The 21,302-nt window shown below is 39.4% G+C and overlaps 1 protein-coding gene across 1 annotated transcript; it reads right to left on the bottom strand.

Annotated features, from left to right (window-relative positions):
• Positions 1-11,589: 11,589 nt before the first annotated feature.
• LOC137259496 (P-selectin glycoprotein ligand 1-like) lies at positions 11,590-12,171 on the bottom strand. The gene has a single exon (XM_067797136.1). It carries the CDS (start codon positions 12,169-12,171, stop codon positions 11,590-11,592), a length of 582 nt encoding a protein of 193 aa, XP_067653237.1.
• Positions 12,172-21,302: the final 9,131 nt, after the last annotated feature.

Raw genomic sequence — 21,302 nt, 5'->3', positions numbered from 1 at the left:
TAGTTGAAGTAGAAGTTGAGTTAGAAGTATCACATGTTACGACTTGTTGTCTGGCTAAGAATGTCCTCTCTACATTACAACTTCAAAAATAATTTTTCTGACAATTTCAATACCAAGAGATACGGATATCAATAAAGTTATAATTCACAAATGAACTGAAATAATTTATCACATGGTTGGTCAGTCCAGCCCTGACCTTTGAAGAAGCTTACAGAAAGATCAGCGCAGTTCTCCTTGTCCCCCGCCCCATTAATGTGATGAGGTTCGCCATTCTGCCATTTAGTGAATGTCAGAGGTTCACCGTCAGTCCAGAAGAAGGTATCGTTGTCATGGAGATCATTTAAGCCAATCCAGTGAGATTCTGAAATAATAGGGACGGTATATAAATGAGTGAGTTCAGTTTTACGCCGCACTCATCAGTATTCCAGTTATATGGTGACGGTCTGTAAATAATCGAGTCTGGACCAGACAATACAGTGATCAACAACATAATCATCAATCTGTGCAATTGGGAACAGATGACATGTGTCAACAAAGTCAGCGAGCCTTACCACCCAATCCCGTAAACGCCTGTTACGATAAACACAGTCGACATTTATGGCAAGGCCTATTTTACCCCGTGACATTCACGGGTGATGGCATATAAACCTACCCTTATATCAATGTATACATTTTAGATCACAAACCTGTAACTTTCAGTCCAAAACAATGCGCATTTAGAATTCAAATCACATCTTCGGTAGGAAAGTGTAACGTTGCCACATGCGGCGTTAAACCACATTCATTCATCCTAACGGTGCCACTCCTGTGGCATAACATATTGGTTGCTCCGAATATTCTCTCGATGCTTCTGCTAGTTTTTCGTTGCATCGATCAATTACTCGTTGCTTCGATAAATCTGTTGGGAGTATTTCTCTTTGCTTAAATACTTGCGGTGCTTCGTGTGTTTTGGCGTTTGGCTGATTTGTTTTTGTTATTTTCTCGTAACTTTAAATTTTTGAAAGAAAGTTGAATGAACGGAAAATACTCGAACGAACGACAAAATAACTGAAGCAACGAAAACAAAATTAAAAGAATGAGAAAATACCCGAGGCAGCAAGCAACTAAAAAATAATTGAAGTTACGAGAAAATACTCGTAAGAACGATTAAAATCTTGAATTTTTAAGTTTTGGAAAATTGAAATACCAAAACAATACTCAAAAGCATCAACAAAATCATGGAAACAACAAGAAATTTCACTGAAAGCACATTTTATGCCACAAATTTCATAACACGGTTTGATGGATTTCATTTTTGGACATTAGTGTCATTTTTAAGTCATAAAATTCTTAACGTCCCAAGTCCCAAACGTCTCTGCAAACACGTGTCAGAAAATAGAAAACGGTACTGATAATGCAAATTTGAGACAAGATCCAGAATGCCCAGATTCAAGACAAACTTCGGACCAAGTACAAACCTCCCTTTGAAAAATCTGGAGCTCAGAGCTAAATGCTCAAAACATGGTCAAAGCCAGCAATACTTTTGCTGTGCCAGTCCTTTTCTATGCCTTTGGAGCAGTTGATTGGACAAAACAAAACATCCACTGAGTTGACAGCAAGGAATTCTAAAGCTATTTTAAACATGCCAAGGTCGTTGGATAAAATCTGAAATTTGAGGTTGATTTTGTTGATGACGATGTACTGCTGGACGGTGCAGCAATGGGAGTAAACCGGGTGAAGCTCTTCACCAGCTCTGCTCAGAGTCGCTCCTTTTGTGGAGAAGCTGTATGAGAAGCCATTGCATCGTGTGTACATGCAGTGTGTGGAACAGAATAGCAATCCAACCGACTCCTTCTCCTGGATGACGATGGCTGGTCTCAAATGTGAAACTGAGGGCTTCACATTTGCTGCTCAGGACCAGTCACCTAACGCTCGCAGTCGTATAAATGTGATTCTAAAACAAAATGTTAACATGAAATGGCGATTGTGTAATGAATTTGCAGAGACTTTCAACACCTTGTCAGTGGATGCCCTTCCTCTGCTCAAACAGCATATCTTAAAAGACATGATGGCATGGCTCGTTGTTTCTACTATCCTCTTTGCCATGCCTGTGGCTTTGACTCCGACGTCCATCCATGGTACGACCCTGAACAGGGCGTTGGTGGAATAAGCCCATATACAGCCTCAGAAGAATTCTTGCCAACAAATCTGATCTTGTCCTTTTTGATAAAGGATAATGAATCTATTTATATCATTGAATTTACTGTCCCTTTTGACAGCAATGTGACTGGCAAGATTCAAGAAAAGCATGATAAATATGTGGACCTCGCCTTTGAAATGTCTCGCTTGCATCCCGAGTACACTGTCGTCAGACTCCCCGTTGTTTTCGGTGCCCGTGGTTTGGTACCCCCTGAACTCCTGGCACAGATCAGGAGAGTGTCCGCTTTCTCCACCGGAAGCACAACCCTTCTGACACTCTGGGTAATGCAGAAGGCTGCACTGTTGGGGAGTCTCCGGACAGTTCTTGGTGAGATTGACTAGGCAGCGTTACTTGGTAGAAGTCTTGTCTTGCCTACCTGTTGAAGGGGCAAGGGCCTGAGCTGATGATGAACCCTGCTGCATATAATTTTTAATCTGTAAAACATAACAATAAAACCAGGCATATATCCATGTCTAAACGTGCTCGAAAAGCATAAATATAATGCTATTTAACGTCACATCGTCACAAGGTACTGCGTCACCGTCCTTGGACCCATCTGTAAATAAGGGAGTGTAATTGATTGCTATATTTACTTTTTAATTGGTTACATTCTTGTTTATATTGTAATTCATTAATTTCCGATTTTAAAAATCTAGTTAATGTAAAGTCGATCTTTGGCCCAACCAACTGCCAAGGAGAAGAAAGAAGTCGGGAAGGAGCTTTACTTTTCAGTTCAACGCAGCAGCAATAAATCACTTAATTCTGTGACATATTGTAAAGATAGTTTTACACGGCGTTGGTTAAGAGAAGGCTTATCATTATCAGGAAAAGTTCTAAAAGACCTAAGACAAAGCCATAGACCTGGTTTACAGAATCAAGTAGTTGTAGGTTGCTTTGACAGGCTGCACCATATACGATAGAACCATAATCAAGTTTAGATCGCACAAGTGATACACGTGAGGGTATAATGACAATAAGGCAAAGAGCTACAGTTACAGTTTTATATTGGACCTAAATGTCACAACAGTCTCTGATGCTCTGCGGGAGACTGTGCATGGACAAAGGACCTGTTTCCATACTGCACCGTCTTTACTTTTGGGACATAAAACAGGGGCTCCTTTCACAAAGCAACCTTTACTAAGGTTAACCTTAGCCTCCATTCTTTAACATTGCACTAATGTTAACTAAGTCTAACCTTAGTGCAATGTTAAAGGTCACATGCAACGTAAAACACAACTTTGCAGATATTGATACCTTTAAAAAAATTTTCGGTATGCACTTACCGAAACAAATCTTCAAAAATGCCAATACTGCCTATAAAAAGACTATTAAAAAAGCACGCGAAATCGGCACTTGGGTGAAAAAGTAGTTTCAACAGCTGTGATGCGTTGCGCCCATACGTGTGCGCAGTGAACAGTTTCGCGGAGCTTGAAACATTATGCATGCCCGAGTATGAGGTCGTGAGCAGTAGTCTAATCATGGTTGAGTACGCAAACAAGTAAATAATCTACTCGTTACACAAAACGAAAGTATGTTGATTTTCATAAGCAGCCTCTGTCACAGAGAAAACTCAATGTCTGGTTTAGAGACGCCTATAAGTCTGCCAGCCTGTCTGCTAATGACAATATGCAATGCACAACGTCAATCAATGACGCCTATCGGGCTTATACGCCATAAGCAGAGAGTCGGCTAAGTGTATCGTCAAGTGAGCCAACCAATGAAAAGATATCGTTACACTTTAGTGTGCACCCAACAGCCCTGACTGGGTTCGGTATCCCGGGACCTTCGCTTATAGCATAGCAGACTCAAGTACAAAATATTACACTTTTGATTTGCGATTTTACGCTTATAATTTTTTTCATAGTCACCAATGCACATTATTATATAATATGTCATGAATAAGTGATAGTTGTGTTTAATTATGTTTGATTGTTTGGTTGCATGTAACCTTTAAAGAATAGGGGTTAATTAACCTTAGAAGAGGTTTCTTTGTGAAAAAAGACCCATGTTCTTGTTTTATGAGAGGAGAGATCGGCGGGAATGAGTGTACAATTAGAATATTGGACAGATAAGAAGGTACAGCTTCAGTTACATAACAAAAAACAAGAAATAAGAGTTTAAACGTGATTCACAACTCGACCGGAAGCTAGTGGAGAGTGTACAATACAGGAGTAACGTCTTCATATTTTCCAGAACGAATCACAGGATTGTCTGGCCCTGCCTCAGTCGGATAGAAAGAATAGGGGCTTTACCAATCACCAAAAAACACGTTAACAAACAAAAGATATATGTCTGTCGGTTGTTTATATGGAGCTATTTGTCAGTTCGTTGCATTGTTGAATAAACGCACTTACTAAAGAATGCATATTTAGTCGAAACCGATCTGTACTTCTGGTGTGTGTTCAGTTTGACAAGTGTTCCTCCATCAGACTGGCATTGTTCCAAAGCTTTCTTCCATGTCTTTTTTACGGCATACCTCTTCAGAGCAACCGTTGTCTTTCCTACTTTCAACGTATCATAGTCCGGTCGCCCTTCAAAATTGGTAGAGAACTGTATTACCGGAATGACAATCAAAGAACTGAGCAAATAAATGGAAAATAAATATTCATATGAGAGAATTCACACATTAATCGTCTACAAATTATATTCAATGCTTGCTTCTAATTTGTAGACATGATTACTTAGAGTGAGTGAGTTAATTTAACCCGATTCCGTTAGTCGCCTCTTACGACAAGCAGAGTCGCCTTTTATGACAAGCATGAGTTTGAAATATGAATGTCATGCAGTGTGAGGGTGTGAAAAAAAGGCAAGTTTCCATCTTTTGCGGATGACCTGCACTTGTGCAAAGAACCACACAGTTGGGCAAGGGAACATGCACTCATCGTAATTCTAGTTGTTTCAGCTTGTGCCTCCACTGCCTGTTACTGAAGGAGGTGAGGTTAAATGGGGTATAACGTCGTGCTTAAGAATATTTCTCTCCCATGACGACGTGCATATGTGTCTGCGTGTGGCTTCTTGTTTTATACTGCTAGGTCACTGCGATACCATGCCGCAGTTAAGCATGAAGACCCTACCAAGACCCATCATACTGTCTCCGAGAGGACCAGTCCTTGTTGTACCTATTAGTGCCGAGTGCCAGGCATGGAACTGTAAGTACCATATGTTAACGTCTTTTGGTAAGACACGGGCAGCAATCGAACCCCCGACAGGGCAAAGTATCTAACCACTACACCACAAAAGCAGTCTTGGTACTGGGGAAATATGCGTATATGCACACATGACATATTTTAGTTTATGTTGATACAATTTTGATTTATGAAAGCAGAAAACTTCAGCTTACGTGGATGAATCTTTTGCTTTGCCTTATTGACCTTATTGCCTTCATTGTTTCTTTCGTTTCCGCTGTTTGTGAGCGAAATCACGCTGGATTGTGATTTGGATGTGTTTTTTTTAATGTTTTGGGTCTTCGATTCCAGTTTGGGGGTATTGTTGGTTCCAAATTGATCTGCTTTCTTTCTGCTTCTATTCTTCATACGTACACGGGTGCCTTGAGGTGGGTTAGTTTTTGATTCTTTCTTTCCTATTCTTCTCCCTGTCACACTACTCTTCGTTTCTTGTTTGACAGACCTGGGAGATGTTGCTCTGGGTTGGGTTTCATTCATTCTTCTACTTGCCGCCTTCTCCCTGGAATCCTGGTTGGGGACCCTGGAGGTTGGTGTTGATCTGAGTGGAGTTTTATTCACCCCACCTGAATGCTGGTTGACATTGCTGTGTGGTGTTAAAGTAGTTCTGCTTTCATTCACCCCTTCTCTGGTTATTCCCTTAGTCTGAGAATGCTGGTTGAAATTGCTGTGTGGTGTTAAAGTAGTTCTGCTTTCATTCACCCCTCCCCTAGTTATTCTCGTAATCTGTGAATGCTGGTTGAAATTGTTGCGTGGTGACGTGCTGGGTTTGGTCTCCTGGTATCCTCGTTTGCTGAGTGGCGATGAAGTTTCATCCGGTCCACCTTCCCCTGTTTCCAATCTCTTCACGTTTTGTGTCTGAACATTGCCCTGTGGTTCAAAATGGCTACGTCTGATTTTCTCTCCTGTCGGTTTATCACGGCTGATTTGACTACGAATTCTACTTGTGTTCATAGTGTCTGGTGCCATCTTTTTCTTGCCTGCTTGCGCCTTCCTTGTAGAGCGTACCAAAACAGATGTGCAGGGCTGAAGACACTCCATTTCTTTATATGATGCCAGACTTGGATTGGAATACTATTGGTGCCAGAAACAAAAAATGTATGTTATTTATAATATATAAATGAATTCAACCAAACGTGTTTTCGTAATACACATGAAAAGAAAAGTGAAACATTAAATGCATACATATAAGAACTGTCATGTCATAAACGTTCAAACACAAGTTCCTTAAAGCTAACATGCAAAATATGGACTTACAGTAGCAAATTATCAAAATTGCAAGTTCAACTTGTAAACTTATAAAATAACGCAATGAAAAAATCCCGCGAAATGACAGTTCAAAAGATTCACCACTTTCACCCCACCTGGGGTGAAAAGTAGTTTCAACAGCTGTGCTGCGCTGCGCACATGGCGCAGCGACATTGAATAAGTTCGCACAGCTTGAAGCGAGATGCCCGGATCATAAGGTGGTGAGCAGAAGTTGTCTAATCTTGGTTGTGTACACAAACATCAAATACTATATAATGTACTGTATGTGAAAAAACATATTGATTGTGAAAAGTAAACCGTGTCACGGTCAAAACTCAGTGTCTGTTTTATAGACACCTATGTGTTTGCTTGTGTTAATGACAGTATCCAAGACACAACTTCAATCATTGACCGCAGTTTGAACTTAACACCTGTCAGCTTATACACCATAAACAGGGCCTTGAGCATATCGGCAAATGAACCAGTCAAAGACGTCTTCGCTCTGACTGGTTTTGGTATCGCGGGTTATTCGTTTCGATTGTAATAAACCCAAGTATAAAATGTTGCACTTTTTGATTTGCGATTGTATTCCTGTAATTTTGTTTATTTGCTTTTTCATAATCGGCAATATATATTATATATATAATATATTATATCATGAATAAATGATAATCGTGATAATTAATAATAAAGTATGCTATATTTTTGGTTCCATGTAAGGCTTTAAGCTTCCAAAGTGAAGGATATTCCAGTTTATCAAACCTCTTCTGTTCCGGGAAAACATACGTCCTAGGTGTTTTTAAAGCTATTTTCATGACAACGATTTAATGATTTACGAGTTAACATAAGTTCCAGCTTGGCAAAACAATAGCGGCAATACACCTTCCGCTATGATCGTTAACCATTGTTTCATCCTAAAATTAACTATGTCATAAGCGTATGAAAAAGGAATGATTGGGCAATGTTCATAAACAGATGAGCGCAAAGAAGACTCCCATCACAGTCCTGTCAGAGTTATGTCTACGCCTTGAATCGTATTAAGCATCCAAGATTGTATCATAAAACTTTGCAAAATTCCTGAATAATTTAACCCTGGTCACAAAATTGTGACAGAGAATTTCTTTAGTGCACATTCAAATATTGGTAACAGTTTATCTTTAAGTATCATATAAAACAACACCATATAATACATTCCGTTTGAAACATCACTTCACAGGTGATAAATTATGTGATACTTATTGATTTATTTCAGTATAATAATAACCCGATATTCAGGCCGACGGCCTGTTTCAACATAGAATTCATGTTCAGTATATTAGCACAGTGCGCATGCGTAAAATATGCATATTCATATGTGTAGTATCACATTAGTACAATGATTTATGTGTGTGGGAATAAGTTCTCAAATTCATTGCATGATGTAAATACATTGAGACATTTCTAATAATAGTTTAATTTTTAAATGACATTATTTTTTAATATTGTCCTCACATCGATATATTGTTTTCTAATGTGTGAGCGTAATCGGCAACCCAAATGAAAATGGTATTCATCCTCTATCTCTATCGATTTACATAATTTACACAACCTGTTTTTTCGCTCGATACCAATTCCAATTAACCCAATCTGATATGAATACATCTTTCATTCTTTGTTGAAATTCCTGCAGAAATAAGTTTATGGTTTGCACCCCTTGATTTAGCCATACATACATTAATCCATTCATTTTAACATAAAATGTTTCTTACCGTGGTAACCCAGTTTACGTTTTCATTAGTATCATAGAGAAGTGATATTTTGTAACATTTTTCACATATCTGTGGTCAGGCATTCTGTTTATTTTAAGCCAGTATTTGATGACTCTATCTAAAGAAGTGACACTTTGTAACATTTTTAACACATCTGAGGTCAGGCATTCTGTTTATTTTAAGCCAGTATTTGATGACTCTATCTAAAGAGGTGACACTTTGTAACATTTTTAACACATCTGAGGTCAGGCATTCTGTTTATTTTAAGCCAGTATTTGATGACTCTATCTAAAGAAGTGACACTTTGTAACATTTTTAACACATCTGAGGTCAGGCATTCTGTTTATTTTAAGCCAGTATTTGATGACTCTATCTAAAGTGTCTAAAGTGTTAACAAATAGAGGGAAGCGTCCACATTCTCCAAAGACAGCATAGTTTGGTGTCTTGATTGCCAGCTGCAGAAATCTCTTACAAGCTATTATCTATTATTCGTTTTTATTATTGTCCCGAAATTTCACATCCGTTTGTTAGGATCGGTAATATTTTGGTATAAAAAATATGGAAGAATATTTTCCATGCTTTTGCTCGCCCTACCGTATCAAAATCCTTCGTAAAGTCTATGAACGATGCATATAATTTCTTTCTTTTCTTTGTTATTTGTTTCTCTATTAATGCCCTCAAAATAAACATGTTATCAGTAGTAGAATACTCGTGTCTAAATCCAGCTTTCGATTCAACAATTTTATCAAATATCTCTGTTCACATTCTTAGTCGGTTACATATTATTGAAGTAATTGAAAATTGTTTTACTTAATGTGCTTAAAATTGATATCCCTCGAGAGTTGTTAGGATCATTTGACTGTCCACTTTTATGTAATTACAGTAGAAGCTGTAGTAACTAACATCTGTCCAATCCGGCAAGTTGTCAACAGTGGCGTAAAATCTCAGTCTCGTTCTCGGCTTGTACGTTTATCACCAGCTCTACAATCCGACACATTGTCTAAACCGGATTATTTCTCCAGTCTCAATGAGCGCCGATTTAGACAGCTTCCAGTAGATGTAATAAAACTATATATTTATATATCGATAACAAAAGATTTCCAAACACTTACTGTCAAAATCTCGCCATTTTCCCCGCGATAATGATTAGGTCTGTGACAGGCAAAGGTCATTATTTCTTGTTGGAGAAACACACACGACGACGTCTTTGCACATACACCCCGACACACGTGTATACTGTGAGAGCCTGCTGATACTAGCTGAGGATAAATCAGTGCAAATACCAAGAAACCCGTCATTGTTGTTAATACAATGATTCGTCACCGAGTTAAGTCATGTGAACTGTTTTTGTCGTTGTTTGAAATCATACAGTCAGAACTTGCAACCTCCAGTCACCAAAGCCTTCAAACGACCCCCAAGATATATTACCAGGTCGATAAGCGCGATCTCATTGGTATGAATGTGTCAATATTTAAACATCTGGAGCTAAGGAAACCAAAGACACCATGCTTCTACCCGCATTGGATCGGATTGTCAGACGTCCATGTTGTATGAACTAGCTCATCGGGTGTTCTTCAAGGAACATATTTCAAATTGCTGTTGAGTATAGTTCTTGAGAATGCCATGAAGACATGTATCGACCCAGTAATGGACACCCGTAAGTCAGAAACCGACAGCATGCTCCTCAATGACTAATTCTGATGTGAAATTTGCAAATACAGTATTTATGCCTGAAACTTCAGTACAGTCAAATCCCATTGTGTCCTGCTCGATGAGAATTTGAATAATATCACATTTTTTCATGTTAGAAACAACCAAACTATTAAATATTAACACAAAATATCTTGTTTGTAGAAAATGTGACCAGGTCAGAATGCAACACTAGATTTTAAGAGTATGTAAAATCCAGTACTCTTTCCCAAGGTTGTGAAGAAGGCAGACATAACATCTACTTCAGTGTCCTCACCTGGATCAACATGTATTGTAGGTCTTGAGTCAACTTGTTCCTAGACATGATCTCAGTCCGTTTTAGTGAATGCTCACATTTCATGAGATAGCAATGCCCATCACAACGAAGTCCAACTAGTCCAGTTTCCTATCTCCAAAACAGAAGAAAGGCCAGTTTTGTGACTAGTTGAACGCAGCGTAGCGAGAAAAAGAAGAAATAGCAAGATCTTTGGAATGCCTTTCCTAGCAGTGTGATGTTTCAGTCATCCTCTAGTTGTCACGGGTCTCAGAGAAACTGATTGAGTAACTGAAGTCACGGTTGTCAATCCATCCCCCCTAATCCTATTATGAATCAACCCATATCTCAATGATATTTGACAGAAGAATGGAATGAACCAGTGAGTGAGTGTGTTCTGATATGACGTTACGTCGGCAATATTTCAGCCCTATTGTGACTGAAAACGAATAATAATTCTAGAATGCATAAGGGTTATTTTTTAGAAACATGTCAACGAAAGACAATAAAACCAACTAATATCTCACAGATATGAACATAAAACTGATATGTAACTCTAAAACAGATTATCACAGAGGACAATACAATGTAAACGCAGGCTACATATTGCCCACAACTGAAGGTAGATAACTAAACTCAAGTCCATGGGCAGTTACGATACATTTGCTATCTTGCGTGAATCCTAGCTGGGTTTACACAGTGCCTTCAGATGTCAGCAAGCATTGACAATCTAGCTATGAATTAAAATGACATACATGCTGCGGATAAACAAGCAGTAAGGATAAATTTACTTCGAACATTTTGGGACTAAATTCACTGTATAAATTAAACACATTGTTCAAGAAAATGTTCTTTTGCATCAGAATGTATTGTCACATGTATGTACAGTGAACCATGCCTGTGACGAACAGGTTCATAATGAACTGACGGAAATAAATCCATATTTGTTCTGCCTTCATCTTGTATATAATGACGAACCATCTTTGAGATTGTTAATGGTTCAGTCATCACCGGTGCAGTCGTCAGTGGTGCCGTCATCACTGGTGCAATCGTCGCTGGTGCAGTCGTCGCTGGTGCAATCGTCACAGGTTCAGTCGTCACTGGTTTAGTCATCACTGGTTTAGTCATCACTGGTGCAGTCGTCCCTGGTTTAGTCATCACTGGTGCAGTCGTCATTCGTTTAGTCGTCACTGGTGCCGTCATCACTGGTTTAGTCATCACTGGTGCAGTCGTCCCTGGTTTAGTCATCACTGGTGCAACCGTCATTGGTTAAGTCGTCACTGGTTCAGTCGTCTCTGGTGCAATCGTCACTGGTTTAGTCGTCTCTGGTTCAGTCGTCACTGGTGCAGTCATCACTGGTTCAGTCGTCACTAGTGCCGTCATCACTGGTGCAGTCGTCACTGGTTTAGTCATCACTGGTGCATTCGTCACTGGTGCAATCCTCACTGGTGCAGTCATCACTGGTTTAGTCGTCACTGGTTCAGTCGTCTCTGGTGCAATCCTCACTGGTTCAGTCATCACTGGTTCAGTCGTCGCTGGTGCAATCGTCGCGGGTTCAGTCGTCGCTGGTGCAATCCTCACTGGTTCAGTCGTCACTGGTTCAGTCGTCACTGGTGCAGTCATCAGTGGTGCAGTCGTCACTGGTTTAGTCATCACTGGTGCAATCGTCACTGGTTTAGTCATCACTGGTGCAATCGTCACTGGTTCAGTCATCACTGACTTAGTAGTCACTGGTTCAGTCGTCTCTGGTGCAATCCTCCCTGGTGCAGTCATCACTGGTGCAGTCGTCACTGGTGCCGTCATCACTTGTGCAATCGTCACTGGTGCCGCATTGGCCAAACGAGCGATCATGTCAATGATGGAGGGTACATTTGAGTGCATTAACTATACAGTATCTCTAACGCAAAATTGTATTCACTTACCACAACAATCATGTTTACACTGGTATGTACAAAAGAGAGACAATTCAAATATCTATTATATTGGGGATTGATAATTAACAATTATTAGCAGACCGTGTGTGTTCCGGCTTTTTATATAGGTGAAGCCAATGCCCAGACCGAGTACCTTCACCTGAATCACGGACTGCCTTGTCTTTTATATGGTAATGAGAGAGGTTTGGCTTCATCCTTAATCACAGGAGGATGTTCTTTCAAATGTTATATTACATCCACTTTACGTGTTGCTAGTTCAATCCACTCTGTCGCTTAGCCAAAATATTCGGCCGTATAATTTCACTCTCAAACTTTCTGGTACCTAGAGCTGGTATCCGGGCACGAAATTGAGTGAGAGACGCGAGCCGACGCACGCCAGTTTCATTACTCCCCCTGGTCTGCAACCTTCAGTAACTGACTATTCCCTTTATAGAGTTCTTTCTCCGGTTCCTTGTTTGGTCTTTTGTCAGATAATCCCAGGTTTCCGGAGTTGGACCTCACCCCTTACAATACCATTTCTTGTTCCTTTGTGTCACAGCCTCAGATCTGGTTGCCTTCGATCCGAATTTTCTCGTGTGAAAGTGAAAATAAACACCACAAACAACTCTGGTTACACTGAATTCCAATTCCTTGTTTCATAAGAAAATTGTGTTTACAAATGAATTTTTATTGTAAAGCTTAATGACACCATGTTTCTATCTTTTATGTTGAGGTTTAGGCAGCATACCTTAACCAAGAAACCACACATTGCTCCTGTTTCTTGAGGTCGTAAAATGATTCACAATGCATTTGGCTCACTGGTTACACCTGTTAGGTGTTTTTTGAACTTATGAAGATTCCTCTGTCAAGGTACACAGTAATTGTATTTATCTTTACCTTTGTCATACTTTGATATGAGAGATACAAAAGCTGTAGGTTGAATGACTCATTCTGGATACAGTGCTTAACTCAGCATTGCTAACAATACCTAAATATCTGAAAAAAGGCACATTACTTCCACTGAAATGGCAGAACATATACCAACCACTGTCCACCCTTATTATGATTATTATTGTCTTGTTGATAAATGTTTCCAAATGTAAAATAGCATTCATTGTATGACATAATCTGAGAGAAATCGATGTTTCCGAATCACTAACGCCACCTTGAACAGGAATACAATACCCAAAATGTTCAATCTGTCATCTTCTTGAATACTGAAATCAACACGATTGTTGGATTTCTGTGAACACAAAAAGCCCCAAATCTTTCAGTCAAGGCGTGACCATTCTATGTAGGCACCAATGACAAAAGGCAACGCTCATGTATCCACGTATCCATAGACCCGGGCACCTAGTGACCAAGTCAGTTCAGATCAATTCTTTATTACATGAAAGGCTCTAGGCCTGTATACTAAGTCGTCACAGTGTACAGTTCACATTAATATCCATTAGAAGGTATCAGTGCAATTCATAAAAAAAAACGTGATGAACAATTAAGGTTACTAAGTGCTGTTTCTTGGAGAGCATGGGTACAATTGTCACAGTTTGCATTTTTTATATTGCACAATGCCCATCACAAATTAATAATTTTGTGCCTAACAGTTTGCCATACAGTTGCGCTGGCTGCCAGAGGGTACATCCGGGGCATTGAAGCCCATTTCTGGTGTCCCCTGATGGAAGCGGCGTAAAACAATACTCAATCTCTCTTGGAGGACATTACAGAAGAGAGTATTTTGGCAATGACATGAGAGAAGAGGCAATGTGTCAGATGCTTCTAGGGTTGTCATATATAGATAAAAACATAAACTGATCCCATTTTTGATAACGTTACACAATGGACTGAATCTGTAGTTTTTGTACTGGATAGACATGTTCCTCGACTTATCACTAAATCAGCAAGACCTTCTCTAAAACATATAAAGTGAGTGAGTGAGTTAATGTTACATCAGCAGTATTGCAGCCATATCGTGACGAGAACATTGAACACTGAAATGGAATATATATATCATAACATAAAAACCTGTCAACAAGCATGGGTTGCTGAAGGCCTATTCTACCCCTGGACCTTCACGTGTCGGATGATACCAAGAATGATAGAGTGCTAGCGCTTATGTCATGATCCAAAACTGATTTTAAATCAGATGACGTTATCAGTTTTGTGTTTCTTTGATTATCACCAAATGTTCAGAGTAAATGAAACAAAGTACACGCTAACCAATGGTCTAAGGGGAATACATATTGCTGAGCTAGAATTGACCGCGCGATCTTGTAGCTAGTGACCTGGTTAAATGTGGTTTTAAACCGTAACATCAAATCGGACAATGGATGCTCAGATTTGTGAGGTTTCCTGGAGCAAAGATAACTGTAACCCAAACACATTAGGTTCTGAGAGAGAAACATCATATGCTACAATCTATTCAGTTGCTAAGAATATTCTCTCTACATCACAACCTCCAAACTTCAACAGGGCAAGACGCTTTCAAGACCATGAGATGAAACTATCAACACAGTTATATTTCACAAATGAACTGAAATAATTTATCACACGGTTCATCGTTCCAGCCCTGTCCCTTAAAAATGTTATCCAAAATGGCAACACAATTCTCCTTTTGCCTTCCTAGACTCGTATGACTTGGTTGACCTCTGTGCCATTTGCTGAATGTCAGAGGTTCACCGTCAGTCCAAAAGAAGGTGTCGTTGTCATAGCGATCCTTCAAGCCAATCCACAGGGGACCTGAAAAAGGTATATACGTTTCTAGAAATATATGAACCGACAAATCAATTTACAAAGGCTCTTAACCCATTTATGCATAGGGTCTTAGATGTTCATCAGATTTTATGACCAGGTTTCTTTTGGGAAGGAATGAAAGGAATGAGGTGTCATTTTACCAGTAAATATATTTTTCACTGTTTCCCCAAATAGAACAATATGCAGATGAGTAAACCAGGGAATTATGCTTAGGTAGGGGAAATAAACCTCTCAAATCTTACGATTTACTCTTTCCATTTGAAAGCTTAAAAATTATAAAGGAACTGGCTTTTACATGATTCGGTGTGTATTAATAAATTGAAATCTGAAAATGTTATGGGCATTCGTGATTCCATAAAATATTTTCTGAAGAACTAAACATGGCTGATAAATGTATCCATAAGGAGATTGTTGAGTAACTTGAAGAAAAGAGCTAGAGAGGACACTGGATCGGTACAAGATATCTACAATGGCCATATTCCACCATAGAGAACCTAAACCTTTCCATCATTTCCCCACTGTTGCTAGTGCCATGTACAGACATAGAAGAACAGTCCTGCCATTACGTCCACAGACCGGACCAGAGGTTCAGTTGGAGGAACCATGGACACAGACCACAGATGGTAGGAGATTCCTGCTATTTGCAAACGGGGATGAAGACAAGATGGTGGTGTTCTCAACTGACGAACAGCAGACCACTCTCCAGTCCACAGATGGATTGTTTTCAGGACCTCTTGTCTGGAACCAGCCCTAGATACTTCACGTTAGAAACCTTTCACCCAGTTTTTTTCGCAATATCTGATTTATCAGTAAGCAGTTGATCTCCATGTTTAAGATGATGGACACTAGATTTAGTACCTTTACCTTTAATTTTCTGGACCATGTTCCATACCTTGGACATGGGTGTCCGAGAATTGATTTTGGATACATAATTTTGCCAAGATTGGCGTTTGTCCTGTTTAAAGGTACGCTGCGCTTTAGCATTTAAAATATTAAATTTATTGAAATTATGCACCATAGGATGGCAACGGAAATAATGTTCTGCTTTCTTCCTTGCCTTCCTAGCTTGTTTGCAGTCATCGTTGAACCGTGGTTTTCGAATATGTGGAAGTGCAGAGGAATTTGGTATACACTCATCAGCTATGGAATTCAATTCATCAGAAAAACATTTAATAGCATCAGGAACGTCAATGAAACGTTCAGGTTTAAGTTTTTCAGCACAGAGTGTTTCATATAAAGCCCAGTTAGCCTTTTTACAATTCCGTCTTGATGATGGAGGAACATCAGATGGAGTTACAGATTTTAATATAGTAGGAAAATGGTCACTTCCACAGAGGTCATCGTGGACTGACCATTCAAATTCATTTAGTAGTTCTGAATTTGTGAGTGACAAGTCGAGAGCAGAATAGGTCCCTGTACCAGGGTGTAAATATGTGCTGGAACCACCATTATAGATACATAAGTCATTCTCAGAACAAAAGTCCTCCAACAATTTACCTTTAGCGTTTGTAGTTATACTACTCCAGAGTTGATTGTGCCCATTTAAGTCTCCCATTATAATACAGGGCTGCAGGAGTTGATCCTAGAGAGCTTGAAGATCAGTTTTGGCAAACGTCGGAGACGGGGAAATACAGAGAGAGCATAGTGTAAATGCTACATGTAAAGTAATTCTCACAGCAACAGCCTGCATATTAGTATTAAGTGAAACAGGGCTTTGAATAACGTTTTGTCTGACTAGAACGGATGACCCGCCAGTGGCTCTATCACCCGGTGGTGAAAAACAATGATATGCATTAAAATGACGAAGGTCAAATGTATCTGTTTGTTTTAAATATGTCTCCTGAAGACATATCGCTGAAGGTGTAAAATCTTGGACTAATAACTGTAATTCATGTAAATTAGTCCTCAATCCTCTGCAGTTCCACTGTACAATTATTATTGGAATAAACTATCTTTTGGGGGGATTTATTGGGGATCTACCCTGCACATTTTTGGAAGGCGACAAGCTATGTGCCCTAGAATGGACGTTTTCAGAAACGTTCATGTCTTCAAAAGACCAATATTTATTGAACAATTGAATTTTATTTTGTGACCCTTTTGGGGCACTGCCACTTTGTTGTTTTGAAGCATCAGACTTAGACTTAGACTATCAGCTGTCGATTGAGACTCTGAGTGTGACTGAGATGATGATGATTTGTGATCAGAAGAAGACTTGGATGTACTAGGAAGTGATTTCTCAGTCTATGATGATATAGCAGGGTATAGCATCCGTGGAGAGTCGCAATTGACCCAAGTCAAGGTAGTTTGGCAGCTTGTGGATGACTTTGGTATTTTAGAGCTGTACACAGATGATGTTTTTGCTACTGTAGCATAACTTTCTGTAAGGTCAGATCTCTTCACCAGATTCTTTGCTTCAGAAAAAGAGATATTTGGGGTAAACTTCATTCTGTTAATCGCCATTTGCTCTTTCCATATTGGGCACTGTTTCGAAGAAGATGAATGGTCGGCTGAGCAGTTGGTGCATTTTTTAAAATCACTGTCATAATCTTCTGTTGTGTGTGTCTTCTCACCACAGTGAGCGCACATAACAGACAATCTACAGGTAGGTACACCGTGTCCATATTTCTGACATTTAAATCACCTGAGCGGGTTGGGGATGTATGTTTCAACTTGGATGTTACAGTAACCTGCCTTTACTGACTTAGGAGCATTTGGAGACGAGAAGGAAAACAGATACGTATTTGTTTGGATAGTTTCATTGTTTTTCCGGGTTGAAAAACGCCTGACATAAAGCACACCCTGATCTTTCATTTCGGATGCTATGTCAAGTTCTGACATATCAACAAACAGTCGATCACGATCTCTGACAATACCTTTACTTGTATTCAGGAAATTGTGAGCAGAGACCGTGACCGGAATGCCCACGAAAGATTTAATACTCATCGGATTGGCTGCTTGCTGTTTTTCCCCGCACTCAACTAGAAGTGCACCCGAACGTAAGCGTCTAGTGTTTTTAACATCCCCAGCAATACCTTGAATACCCTTAGATACTGCAAAAGGGTTCAACTGTAATGGCTTCTTCTCAGGAGTTTCAATTACAAGGGAACGTGGCCAATACTCAATCGATGCAGGCGGTCTGTGGTCAGTATCAACAGGGGCAATATCAAGTGGACGTTTCGGTTTTTTTGGGTGGGATTTCATAAGCCATGGTTAGTGTAATACCGTTCACCATCCGAGCTCCCCACCCACCACGGAGTATCACAAGGACAATGCTGAAAGCAACTGGGTCTCAAACTTGCAGCACCAAGGATACCCGGATGATATACTCCAGCAGAAGAATTATAAATAATTAATCTACCAGATTGGCCCTTGAGCCACCGCCTTCTGGGCATAAGACTCTAGGCAAAGTTCAGAACATCAAAAATGCATTTGAAAATCAGAAAATATTGATGAACAATTAAGCCAAGACCGAAATTAAAAGTCCAAATCAAATTTGTGCAATGGCATATATATATAGTCCATGCACAGGGCTTGGCATGACCAGCCGATTGGTTGAATCGGGCCCATTCAACCACCCGTCTAGGTGAAGTAAGGGCAGAAGTGGTGTGTTAGGCAAACAGAACATGGTTATAGGCCCGATTGCCCTCATCCACCAGGATCCTGTCCTCCACCGACACGGGACGCAACCCACGGCAAACGGATTGCCCAGTTCGGCCGCTCCTTACGACCAGCAATGTGGTGCTATGGACCTTGCTGACCCGGGTCCACACGGGGGTTGGCGAGCTCTTGGTGTTACCCAGCACCCACCACGAGGAGGTGGCTCACCACGGGTGCCTTTTTCACATGTATTCTAAGTGCTTGACTTTCGGAATTTCTAGAAATGACCAATTTAATTACCCCCGCACAAGTGGTTTTCAGAAAGAACTTTACAACAATAGATAACATTTTCGTTTTACATATACTTGCTAATATAATATCAACTCAAAGACAAAACTCTTCTGCGCGTTTATTGATTTCACGAAAGCATTTGACACTGTCTGGAGAATCGGTCTGTGGACGAACATACAGGAGATCGGAATTCACGGTAAATCTGTTACGCTTATTACCAGCATGCACGATAATGTTAAAACAATTGTAAAATTCAACAATGATTCCTCTTGTTATTTTCCTTGTGAGAAGGGTGTTCGCCAGGGAAAGAAATTGCCCCCGCTCTTATTTTCAATCTTTTCAAACGATTTAGAAAACCGCCGGTATGAACGCGGCTGCGATGGAGTTAAATTAGAGATGTTTAGTTAATATGAACTACAAGTGTTCTTACAACTTTTAGTACTATTATATGCTGATGATACTGTTCTTTTTGGAAAAACAAAAATATATCTTCAAAACTCGTTAGACTCATTTTCTGATTATGGCGGAAACTTGGAATTAAACGTTAATTTATCCAAAACAAAAGTTGTTTCTGGCTAAAACATCAAGATTTGAATTTAAATATGTAAATAGAAAATTTAATATCGTTGATAGCGATGTTTATTTAGGAATAGAATTCCATAGAAATAAAAGAATGGCTGCCGGCAAATGCCACAAAAGCGATGTACTGTCTGTTGCAGAAACCACGAAATGTAACTCTACCACTTGATTGTCTCATGTCAGCTTGTGGTGTTATGATATCACCAATCCTTACATACGGATCCGAAATAAAGGGACATGGGAAACAAGAACTTACTGAAAGTGTCCATTTAAAATTTCTAAAAAACTGCCTCCGGTTTAAAAAATTCCCCCAAACGTTATGGTTTATGGCGAATTAGGTAGAACTCTCTTAAACATAAGAATCCATGTCAATATGTTGTCTTTTGGGCATAAACTCGCGTCTACTGAAACGATCAAACTATCTCATGTTTTGTACCAATATGTTAGTCATGACTTTGAACAACACCCTACGACATACCTTTGGTTACACTCCAGAAAACATTTATGAGACAGAATCGGTTTATATGAAATATATCTAAATCCATCGACATATTCTACAAAGTCGTTAGTTTGAAAAGCAAAACAAATACAGATCAGTTTATTCAAATATGACAAAACGTTCCAGCTCTAAGGGATTCTATTATCAATACTTTAAAAAACACTGTATTTTGAAAAATATCTTATATTTCCAAAATCTACACACATCCCTATTTTAAAACTTAGAACCCCAAATCGAAATCTTCTGATCGATGGCTGAATATACCTAGAGAAGAAAGAATATGCAGACTATGTGACTGTAACTTAGTTGGTGACGAATTCCATTATCTTTTTAAAAAGAAAATAATTCATCCCCCAAAATATCACAGCTGGGCCAGTTTATCAACTCTCAGCAAGATCATGTCGATGGTCAGTTTTAATCCTAGCAAATGTTTATTTCTTTTTATCCCCCACTTGTATAAATTGTTACGTAAACATCTCATCATCATGACGCATGTTTATGTGTATGTACATTTGCATATTCTTTGCTCTTGTACCACTTGTACCATGATGGTTTTAAGGGAATAAAGAAATTGAAGCTGAAGTTGACGTTGAAGTAGCAACGGACTCTGGTCAGTGTTGTTTTAGACTGTAGGTCTTATGGGAGGACACCATTAGCGCTAGTAGATACGTGCAGTGTATATTTATATGTACCCTTACATGTTTTGGGGTAAGTTGCATGTATGGATTTGGCTAAATGTACTTATGTACACATTTTTCTATTCAGTGGTTAAAAAAATGTTGTTTAAACAGCCCTGCTCCTCTGTTGGAGATATGGCTTGATTGTCAGTTTAAGTCTTACTGTCTGTCTGGTTGGTTGTTTAATCAACTCAGCAATATCGCTATATATATGGTCTGACTACGAGTTTTAACCAGATAATCCAGTGATCAACAGCATGCGCATCAATCTACGCAATTTTGGGTATCATGACATGTGTCAACCAAGCCAACGAACCTGACCACCCGATCCCGCTAGCCTTACGACAAACATGGGATACTGAAGATCAGTTTCAACCCGGATTTTCACGGGTTGTCGAAGTCAGAATATTCGTCGTTCATCAAACCAGCCCTCTTTGTGTGAAGACTGAATCCAAATCTGTGTAAGTAATGCAACCAGAGGCGCTTCCAGGACTGAAACTGAACTATATGCGCACGCTTGTTTTGTATACCCTTAAAAAGAAGCCTTTCTGAAAGGCAACTTTGAAGTATATATGTATGTATGTGGGTTATATAGAAAGTACATATTATTAATTTGTTGAATGCTTCAAATGTAACACTTATTTACATACATACGGTATTTCGGTATTACTTAGT

This window comes from Haliotis asinina, chromosome 13 (assembly GCF_037392515.1).
Source record: "Haliotis asinina isolate JCU_RB_2024 chromosome 13, JCU_Hal_asi_v2, whole genome shotgun sequence".
Lineage (NCBI taxonomy): Eukaryota > Metazoa > Mollusca > Gastropoda > Lepetellida > Haliotidae > Haliotis > Haliotis asinina.
The sequence above is the reverse complement of the archived record's forward strand: the minus strand, read 5'-3'. Positions and strand labels throughout refer to the sequence as shown.

Excerpts from the sequence above, each read along its gene's own strand:
- LOC137259496 (XM_067797136.1), bottom strand. The coding sequence starts at position 12,171 with ATGATCGCTCGTTTGGCCAATGCGGCACCAGTGACGATTGCACAAGTG.